Genomic DNA, 11520 nt, shown 5'->3' on the forward strand with positions numbered 1-11520 from the left:
CTGACCACCCTGACCCCAATCATTTGTTTAATCAAGATAAAAACAAGCCACAGTGATGTATCAGTATTTATAAGCAAATGAACGAGCTTGTCATTTTTCAGAGTAGCAGCCGTGTTCGTCTGTATCCGCAAAAAGAAAAGGAGAACTTGCGGCACCTTAGAGACTAACAAATTTATCTGAGCACAAGCTTTCTTGAGCTACAGCTCACTTCGTCAGATGCATGCAGTGGAAAATACAGTGAGGAGATTTTATATACACAGAGAACATGAAACAATGGGTGTAACCATACACACTGTAACAAGAGTGATCAGGTAAGGTGAGCTATTACCAGCAGGAGAGAAAAAAAAACCTTTTGTAGTGATAATCAAGGTGGGCCATTTCCAGCAGTTGACAAGAACGTCTGAGGAACAGTAGGGGAAAAAAATAAACATGGGGAACCTTTCTCCTTCACTCTCCTACCCACTTTTTACTTATCATCTCACATCTCTGGTACTTAGATTGTGAGATAATTAGGGGAGAGACTAGGGATTTTTGCCATTGACTTCAATGGGGCAAGGATTTCACCCTGTTTTATTGGTCTGTAAAGTACCTTCCAAGCTTTGGATGTTATACAAATAAGTACTAGTTTACACCTAAATCAATGCAGGAGCTAGAAAAGTGGAACAGTATACTACAAAATTCTGATGTGGCAATGAACTTTAACACTTAGAGATCTCGAACAATAAACTAGAAATGTTAACTGGTGAGTTACTCACAGCTCATATTGGTCCTATCCTGAAAGGTTCTGAATATCTCCTACAAAGAGTTAATCATCCTCAACTCCCACTGACTTCAGTGAGAGTTAAGGGAGCTCAGCACCTCACAGGATCAGGCCCCTTAATAGTAGTCGTTATTTCCAATATTCATGTTTTCTTTTAGGTACAATGGAGAGTTCTTCTCTGGAAATTGACTTACTTGATACCAATGAAGAAGGAAAACTTTATGTGGTTGATTCCTTAAACAACCTAAACAAACTGCATCTATGTTCTGATGGATCGCAACACCTGCTGAGTATGTATGCCAGATAATGCTTGGCAACTATTCTCAGTATACACTAGGTAAAAAAAAAAAGAAACTAATGTACAGATGTATTTGACAATTTAAACTAACGCTTATCATTCTGGGATTTATTTACCATATAAGCACATGCACTACATGTTTTAACAAAATGGGCCAGATTCCCAGCTGGTGTAAATCCAAATGGTGTATTTCCACTGATGTCAACAGCACTATGTCAATTTACAACAGCTAAGGATCTGACTTAATAAGTGCACTTCAACTCAGGCATTTAAAGGAAATTGAATTCTGATTAGAGATAGCTATGACAAAAATGACCAGCACAACTGGAATCATGTGCACAGAACACATAGGACCAGTGGTCTAACTACTCTGGTAACCTGTCTGTGACAGTTGCCAGTGCCAGATTCTTGTTGGCAGCGTCCACAGCATGGCTAAGGATGCTCTGTTAAAACTGAGGTACCCTTCCACTTCTAGTTAGGCCCTTCACGTCATGTCTGAGGCACATGGGTGGGACGTTGTAGGAAGCCTGTGCCATCATTCCCAATATGTATCTATTCTGGGAATAAAAATGATGACCTCTCTCTTCTGCCTGGCAATTTTCACAATTACTAAAATACACATAAAAGCTTAAAGAAAATAATAAGCAGCAACTAAAATTATTGTGATCCTGTTTTTGCTTTTAAGGAATGACTATCACCTGATGATCCCAGCCACTTTCCTGAGGTATTCGATGAACCTTCTTTAGATCTTAATTCAGGGAACTTATTTCAAACAGATTCAGAATTGTACTATCCTCCTGATTTTACTGCTTTTGTGCACTTTTATCTTTGACTCACACATGGCGACAAGAATATTTTTAGCCAGCAATAGTCGAGATGTGTTTGACTCTTTTGTGATCTGAAAGCACTTTACAAGCAGCAGTTTCTTGGCAGCATTCCACATTATGCTATTTAAGTAGGTACAGTATTCTGTAGTGTTCTCCTTAGCTTAGCAGCACAATGTGTACTTTTGAAATTTGGCTGAAGAGTAGCTGTACATTAAGAGTCATAATTAACTAGGCTTCAAATAGGACAAAAATGCAGATAGTCACTCAGCCACCACCTTGACTGATTTTATATCTTATAGATAATGCTGGGAGAAATATCATAGGTGACACTTGAGCTTTGAGGCAAGAGGAGTTAGAAAGACATCAACATCTTAGCCAAGAGGCTGAACATTTTTCTGCTGTTAATTACTACGGTGGTACAGCTGCCAGACACCAGGATCCCCTATTGAAAATGATAGAAAGCTGCCATAGTATTGTCTAATGTAGGCTATCCTCATTTTAACAAGAACAAGAAATGGCACAGAATGAATCAGTTCTAGTGTCAGATCATTTCTCTTTTGCCTACCAAAATTCTGCCTGTAATTTTTAATGGATGTTATTCTTCATTTCTGGACTAAATTATTATACAGTAATTTTGGTGCTGTTAAACAGTTACCTACAGGTGGCTGCATTTCAGCAGAAAATGAAAGCAGTGCTATGTATAGTTTGTACACCAATTTGGCTCTTTCTCTATGATATTTTTTAGATGTTTCTTTAATGCTTGGAGTTTTATGTAAGTATCCGATTGCCCTCACACCAGTAGAATATCTTCCAAGAGACTGCACTATTTGTATATGCCATTTGCATAGGTCATCTAGACCAGTCTCCTGTCTGAAGCAGAACTCAGTATTATCCAGATCATCCCTGACAGGTGTTTGTCTAACCTGTTCGTAAAAACTTCCAGTGATGGAGATTCCACAACCTCCTTAGGTAATTTGTTCTACTACCCTTACAATCAGGAATTTTTTCCTAACGTCAACCTAAATTTCCCTTGCTGCAGTTGAAGCCCATTGCTTCTTGCTCTGTCCTCAGTGGTTAAGGAGAACAATTTATCACCCTTCCTTTTATAACAACCTTTTTCATACTTGATGAGTGTTGTCATGCTCTCAGTCTTCTCTTCTCCAGTTTTTTCAATCTTTCCTCCAAGGTCATGTTTTCTAGACCTTTAATCCTTTTTATTGCTCTCCTTTGGACTTTCCGCAATTTGTCCACATCTTGTGCGCCCACCTTATAGTAGCTTCATCTAGGCTTAATTTGTCTATGAGAAGGTCCTGTGAGACCGTATCAAAAGCCTGACTCAAGTCAAACTAGACCATATCTACTGCTTCCACCCCTTTGGACTGTGTGAGCATTTTTCACCCTCTGTTAATCATGAAAAATAAATGGGACAGTGCTACCATTTTCTACAGAAAATGCCAGATCTGGATTTAAACAAAAGGATGTTTCAACAGTGCTTGTGCGGCAGTATGCACGGCATTCCTTTAGTTCAGTAGCTTAATGTGACCTGACATAACCAAACCTAAGGCAACACATTAGCCATAATTTTAAAGTAGTTTTAAAAAGAAAGGGCTTCTAATTTTGGTAGGTGCTCCACACCAATTACTTTTTGCTTCACAACATAAAATGTTCTCATTGTTTGCAGCTTGGCAGGAATCCTTGTTCACTGGTTACTTGCAATAGCGTAAGCTGGCACGTTTGGCCAGTTGGCTAGTAAGAAGCGTTCATTAGGCAGAGCAGACAAGTGGCATTTATGAGAATTCTATTGATAGCTGGCAATGTTTGAGAGACTGAAAGCAGCTCCCCCAGCCTTATTATTCTGGCTAGGAAGCAATATCTGTGGTGGTGGCATTTAGTACAAATTGTATTTGTTATGAAGGCTGAGGCCATGATAATAATAATAATAAAAAACCAAATATTAAAAGGCTGCAGGCTTTACTTTATCCACAGGCAGGCACACATTAAATGCAATAAAGGACAGCAAAAATACTCCCAGGGATCTCTGACTAGTTCAGTGAACTCCCAAACCGTGGGTTTACTCATCATCAATGTGCTGTTATGGCATACGCAATCCTTTTTCTTCTTTATCACCATCAGCTTAATTGCAATGCCCTTCAAGAGTCTTACCAGATTCAGCACAACACTGATGGAAATTTGGAAATACATTTTTCATAGGAGATTATCATATGCAGCTGTGATTTCTGTCAAAGCTTCAGTGTAAACCCACCTTTAATCTCCCCTCGGTGGTCTGCTCAAGGACTGCCTGCTCCAGTCTCAAGCCTCTAGCCTTCAGCTGTCTATGAGCAGAGATGCACATCTGTCCTCTTTCCAGACAGGGATTTTAGACTGTGAGTCATAGATTCCAAGGCCAGAAAGAACCATTGTGATCAACTAGTCCAGTGGTGGGAAACCTGTGGCCCGCAGGGCGCATGCGGCCCATCAGGGTAACCTGCTGGCGGGCTACAAGACAGTTTGTTTACATTGACCATCCACAGGCATGGCCACCTGCAGCTCTCAGTGGCCATGGTTCACCGTTCCCGGCCAATGGGAGCTGCGGGAAGCTGCATGGGCCACTGGGAGCTGTAGGTGGCTGTGCCTGTGGACAGTCAATGTAAACAAACTGTCTCGCGGCCTGCCAGTGGATTACCCTGATGGGCCGTGGGCCGTGCCTACCACAGATCTAGTCTGACCTCCTGTATAACACAGGCCACAGAACTTCCCCAAAAGGTTTCCTAGGGCAAATGCTGCCCAAATGGGAAACTAAGGTTCACACAAAACTCTCAGTTGTGTTCAGGAACTCTGAGGAGGATTCAGACCTTGGTTCCCACTATCCTTCCTATCCCTAGGCCCACATCCACCCCACACTTAACTGTTATGTTTTTCATGAGGGACCTGTCCTTTCACCCACCAAAGTTTCTAAAGAGCAGCAAGCTGGCTTGCCCCACAAATTTCAGGGAAGGAGTGGCTAACAGGGTGTCCTTTAGTCCCTCTTCTTGCATCTGCAGGAGGAGTGGCAAGTGGGCTTACTTCTCACCCCGATGCCAAATGTGCTCAGTTTATATATACTAGATCTGGCTGGAGAAGGACAATTCCATTTCATGACAACTTTTGAGGTCTCAACAATTGTTTTCATTCTGCATAGGAACAAACCAAAGCATTCTGAGTGTTTTCACAAAATGGAATTGTGTTGGAAAAAAAGGCCATTTGCAGATCCCCAAAATGTCAGTTTTCTATTTGCGTCTCCCGTTCTCTCCGTTTTCCTGGAAGTGCCAAGAGAGTCCATCCTGGACCTAGTAAACCCGGCAAGCAAAAACTTCACCAAACTCCATACATCTCTGGAAAAAGGTTTCCATTTCAGTGAAACAGTATATTTAAAGAAAATGTCCCAACAAGCTCTAATATAGTCTAACTTCCCCTGCCCATTCAGCCTGAACTTGGGAGAGTAAAACTGGATTCTTCCCTTCTCATTCTCTTGTTACATTGCAAGAAATAAGGGTTCTGCAGGCCAAATTAGGCTTTCAGCCTGTGCAGGCCCATTGCTGTCAGCAGAGTTGCACAGGTGTAAGCCAGCCAGTCAGCTGATGATTCACAATTTGGAAAGGAATGTTGCTCACTCTTTCTTAGCTGTATGGCTCCTGTGGTTATCAGGAGTGAAAGTGTCAAAAAATATTTTGCTGCTTAAGATGAGCCAGTATAACTCTGAATACATAAAGGGAGCAGATCTGTTAAGTAAGCACTGCCATTTTTACACATCTCCTTTCTGGAATAGGACTGCAATTTAACAGGAAACGGCTAAAGTTATTAATAACATGGTGCCTGTACCCTACTCAGAAACAGAGATGGATCCAAGTCAGAAAGGGTGGACTTGGCTCTGAGCATTCTCAAAGTTTGGGTGTACAGTAACTCTTCACTTAACGTTGTAGTTATGTTCCTGAAAAATGCAACTTTAATCGAAACGATGTTAAGCGAATCCAATTTCCCCATAAGAATTAATGTAAATGGCTAGGTTAGGTTCCAGGGAAATTTTTTTTTTCCAGACAAAAGACACTCTCTCTCTCTCTACACACACACACACAGAGTATAAGTTTTAAACAAACAATTTAATACTGTACACAGCAATGATGATTGTGAAGCTTGGTTGAGGTGGTGAAGTCAGACAGTGGGATATTTCCCAGGGAATGCCTTAGTGCTAAATGATGAACTAGCAATTAGCTGAGCCCTCAAGAGTTAACTTGTTGTTAATGTAGCCTCACACTCTACCAGGCAGCACAAATAGAGGGAGGGGAGACAGCATGGCAGAGAGAGACACACACCTTGTGTGTGTGAGAGAGAAAGACGCGCATTTCCCCTTTAAGTACGCTGACCCACTCTTAAGTACACTGACTTGTTAAGTTAATCAGCAAGCTGAGACCACAGCTGCTGCCAGGAAGCTCCCTCCATCCTGAGTCCTGTCGTGTGTCCCCCTGCTCTATGGAGATGGGGTATGCGGGGTCCAGGAGCAAGGGGGCGGGGGACACCCTGACATTAGCCCCCGTCTTCTCCACCCACCCCCTCAGCAAGCAGGAGGCTCAGGGAGCAGCTCCAAGGCAGAGGGCAGGAGCAGGACATGGCAGAGGGGGGAAGTACAGCTGAACTGCTGGCAATTGATAGCCAGCTGGGCGGCTGCTGCACAAGGAACTTAGGGGAGCGTGGAGCTGATAGGGGGGTTGCGGGCCCACCCTGGTTTCAAGCCCCCACCAGCTAGCTGCAATGGGCTGTTCTTCCTGCAAGCAGTGGACAAAGCAGGTGGCTGCCAAACGAAGTTATAAGGGAGCATTGCACAACTTTAGACGAGCATGTTCCCTAATTGATCAGCAACGTAACAACGAAACAGCGTTAACTGGGACGACTTTAAGTGAGGAGCTACTGTATTCTGGCTTCTCTCTGCTTAGAACCAGAGGCATTTTGTTATTTGTTTTCCTAATAACCTCCAATCAATTTCATATCAGAATATTATTTTCATTCCATAGCAGCCCAGGAGGAAGAGAACACTGGCGGTTTGATGACATGGAGCAGCATAAGTTGCCAACATTTTTTCTTCGTCACACTGATCATTATTTTGATTGTCAGTTTGGCACTTGTTTCATTTGTAATATTCTTAACAAGTAAGTAAAGCATGCTACGATTCTTGTAAATAATGTGGCCTGTAAACTGAAGGAAGTGTTGGAATATATTGGGCTACATTGTAACAAGCTATTGTAACACTTGGATTGGTAACTGGCATTAGGCATTGAATCTGTGGAACCTCTGGATCTAAAAGCATGAGCTTCTAGTCCAGTAGTTCTCAACCTATTTACAATTGTGGGACGTATATGCAGCCCATAATGTTTTATGTGTGCTGCATCCAATACTACCTGTATGGCTCTGAGGATGTCACATGGGCCACAGCTTTGTGCTGATTGGCGGCAAGTGGCCTGTGGGTTTCCGGTTGAGAACCATTGTTCTAGTCCCTAAGCTCAGGGGACTAGAAGCCACTTCTGAGGCTTCAGACTTACAAACCTCTCCGATCTAACTACTCGAGCGGGCTAGAAAGCCACACTGTGTAAGCAGGAGCTACACTATTGTATTGGATCCTTTAAATATGTTGCATTTTTGAATGGCTGTGCAATGCAGCCCTGCACTGGGAAGGCTAGTGATGTTTCTTACAAACTAAAACCTGGATAAGTGGTGTCCCAAGATGGGAGAGTTAGATACCTCCTGAGATGGGAAATGACAGATGTTCACTGGAATGTGTCTTAGGTTTGACAGGGAGGCCAGAGAATTATTCAGACTTGCTTACTTGGCCCCAGAACTAGGCTCTCCTCCTAGCACTGCAACAGTGTCAACCTTGAACCCATTCCCTCTGTACAAGGTATAGAAATGAATTAAGCTAAAAATGTCTTGTGGAGGGGCTGCTGCTGTGTGCCAATTTATCTGAATTAAGCAAGGCTGGCAGGGCAACTTTTAAAAAGCTAGTTTATCTTTCCATGCTACTTCATCAGCCAAGCCCAGCAACAGGTTATCAGTGTGACCCATACCTTAAAGGAGGATTTTAAACAACCTGCATTTAACCTTGATGTGATAAGAACAGTAGTTGAAATACAGCTCAGCAGTGCTAGGCTGTGGTTCCTGGAAATGTTGACTGTAAAGCAGAGTGCTTCCTTTTCTAGTAGATTGTATTGTTGGGGAATGTTTTGAAAACATCCTTTTTCTTTTCTTCTCCAGAAGAATTTTCTTCCTGGTGTAATTCCATTAAGGCTGATGGAGTAACATGGGAGGGGGTGAATTTAGCTAAGTTGACATTCAGTCTGTGTTATTCAGAGAGGGCTTCAGGTTCCCGTGCTAACAGCTGAGTGGAAATAATCTGGAACAAAGAATTCCCCAAACAAAAGGAGCCTGAAGAATCAGATGCGATATCAGAATTGGCTAATAGCATCACCTCTGTGGGAATAACTATCCATTTGTAGGGCCTTTAATGCTGCCAAGCCAACAGCCCTGGCTACCCCTGAATCACAGGGACCCAACAGTTTGGTTTTCACTGCTCAGGCTAAGGTGTTAGATCGGATGAGGTGCATACTGCTAACTGAGGATGCTGTGGTGATAAGAACTTGAGGCCCTTTGGCAGCAGGATGTTTCCCCCCATGTCATGGCTCTAGCTGAGGCACATCACAGGTTCCTCATGCTTTTCTTTTAGCAGGAAACTTTCATCCACTGTTCCCTACACTGCCTCCACTAACAGCAGTTCTGGACTCATGACAGAGCCTGCTGGCAAAGCAGAGGACTGTCAGGGAAGTAAAGGCTGCAACAGGGAATCTTGAATGTTGTACCTGAGAAGTCCAATTAAATTGCTTTACGATGGCCCCAAATTTGCTTAAACAGGATGTGTCCCTGTTGCAAGTATTGGCTTTATATTATGCATAACTCAAAGCATAATGTTGCTGGGTAATGACTAGGTGGCAGAGAGGGTAAGGGACCCACTATTATATTATTATTATATTACAGAAGTTCTTCATGGACCCAAAGGGGTAGAGGCCTGTGTTTTGGAAGCTGAAGTTCCAAGGTTTTTCTCCCAGCCATGAGGTTTATCTAATGTTATGTCTGTAATCCGCAGACAGAGTCATCAAGGATTGGCACCCTGCTGTTGGATTTAAGCTCCTATCATACTCAGAACCTTGGGGAAAGTTTTGTCTAACTAGAGAAGGCCCAAGTACATAATGTACTGGACTGATATATATAGAAAAATAAATGAGTGATATCATCCTCTTGTGTTCCACAGAGAGGATGAGAGGCTACTAATACTAATAGTTGTAGGGGTTCTTTTAACTCAGAGGCCTATGTTCTGGGAAATGAAGGGTTCTGGTTCTAGTCCTAAGTTTCTGTGATTTATTTAGGGATTGTGCCCGAAGGGACGTGTGAATGTTTTCTGTCCAGACATAGGGATAAATCTTACAACCCTTAAATAAGTAAATCTTCTATGGATAGTAATGAGAGGGTTGCCTACCTGAAGACTGTATATGCTGACTCTTAAGCAGTATATTTTATTGCATTATACTACATCAGAATAAAAACAAAAATCGGTTGTAAAAGAATTCAGTCAGCCCATAACTTCTCCACACACAACCTTTTCCAACTAGGTTTCTGAACTTGCTATCATGTTGTTATGTCTCTGAATAAATTCCCATTCAATTTCCCATAGGGATGCACCAAATGACAATGATCCACTTGGTTTAAATGTTACCAGTTTAACATAATGTCCTTTCCTTTTAAAGTTCACACTGGCAACAAGATGGATGAAATATCAAACAGACTAGCATTTGAAAGGAAGAACACAGAAGATCTTAAGAATATAAACAATATGATATTAAAGCATCTAAACCAATCAGGAATTATGGAGAAGGAAGAAAATCTCTTCACAGATCAAAAACCACCCACTCCTTACCTTCGTAACTATTTATTTCCCGGTTCAAAGCTGGAAGCAACAGTGCAGTAGATCCCCTGTGCAATGAAAACTATTCTCTCAGTTTATTCATTTGCTTTCAACTCTGCTCCTACGTAACCAGGTGGGTTATTTAATTATTCAGATTTAGCAGGTGCCATAACAACACTTGAAAAGCAACCTGAAGAGAATGGAGCCATTAACACTGCACAGATTTACATCCACCTAGCTTGAATATATGGATGTTACAAATGTTTAGCTCTGGCATTTGACTCTGCAATGCTTCACTACGGCCCCGTTCCTGCAAATAACTCTATGTGAGCAAAGTATCTTGCAGGATCTGGGCCCAAATTTCTAATAGCTTCTAAATTTAACACAGAAAATAGTTCCTGATCCTGGTTTATATGTGTAAAGTTTTGCAGGATTGGGCTAGTAGGCTTGGCTCCTGGAATTTACAATGAATGGAGTGAACTGTCAATGGGTCTCCACGTGGTCGCAGGGTCAGGGCCTCTAGGTTTTACTACCCACAAAAGCAAATGGCTGTTTTTCTATTAGAGAACAATTCAGTTTTCAGTGAGAAGTGGTTCAACTCAGATCCTGTTCAGTGGGTCTTTTTATCCGGAGTAAGTTCTACATTTGCTTGTATATTGTTTGTATTGAGAGGATGACAACTTCTAAAATATACCTGATTCTGCCACACGGCCTGATGTTTTACTACAGCTTCACTAAAAATATCAACATGCTGCTTAGTTTAAAATATCAAAACCTTTAAAAAAAAAATAGAGTCTGTAACATGACAAATCCAGACCAGGCTGGTAATGACTGAAAGTGGCTGTCAATTGTCAATTGTTTATGGCTTCAAGTGTGAAATGATGTATCCCAAAATTTGGACCAAAGGCCCCCCAATAATTGCCTGCCTATAACTGTAAACCAATTGTTAATTTGGCCCACTTCAATGGGTAACAGGAGGTGGCCTGCCCTAAAGGAATTGCCGAGGTTTTACCAGGGAGTTTGACTCTCAGAGGACTCCCCAGAACAGACTAGTTCTGTTAACCTGTGAGAGGATACAGATACAGTCTTCTGCTCAAAAGATTGGCACTCAAGCAGTAATTCTTTAAAAACAAAATAGGTTTATTATTTAAAGGAATTAAAAGGAATTTAAAGTTTATTATTTATTTATTTATAATTAATTTATTATTTATTATTTAAAGGAAATAATCAGTTACAATACACATAATCAAGAAAGAATACACTGCGATACATGACACATTTCTAAATGCAATACAATTGTGTTATGCGATCATATACTAAGGTAACGCAGTAGGCTACACAAACCATATAGCACATACAATGTTGCATGATATGGTACACATTGACCCCTTATACATATGTATCAAGCCTTAATACAATGCTGTGATATAATATTAAACCTATTACAATGTAACACACAGATCCCTTATACATAGGTATAAAGCAACATTACACCTTAAAGAACATTACTAAATAATAACATTCTATGAGTGGTGATCATGCAATTGTAGAATGGGTGGAGTAAAATCCATTCAGACGCAGGCATCCGGCTTTATTTACAACATACCCATGCATTCTTTATAATTAAGAAGGAATTACACTTACTCTCCTTCTA

At 41.4% G+C, this 11520-nt stretch overlaps 1 protein-coding gene across 1 annotated transcript; it reads left to right on the plus strand.

Annotated features, from left to right (window-relative positions):
• The first annotated feature begins 674 nt into the window (after positions 1-674).
• On the plus strand, positions 675-10622 carry LSMEM1 (leucine rich single-pass membrane protein 1). Its single transcript, XM_007070539.3, has 3 exons — positions 675-1050; positions 6931-7065; positions 9709-10622. Exons 1-3 carry the CDS (start codon positions 924-926, stop codon positions 9927-9929), a joined length of 483 nt encoding a protein of 160 aa, XP_007070601.2. The 5' UTR covers positions 675-923; the 3' UTR covers positions 9930-10622.
• Positions 10623-11520: the final 898 nt, after the last annotated feature.

This window comes from Chelonia mydas, chromosome 1 (genome assembly GCF_015237465.2).
Source record: "Chelonia mydas isolate rCheMyd1 chromosome 1, rCheMyd1.pri.v2, whole genome shotgun sequence".
NCBI lineage: Eukaryota > Metazoa > Chordata > Testudines > Cheloniidae > Chelonia > Chelonia mydas.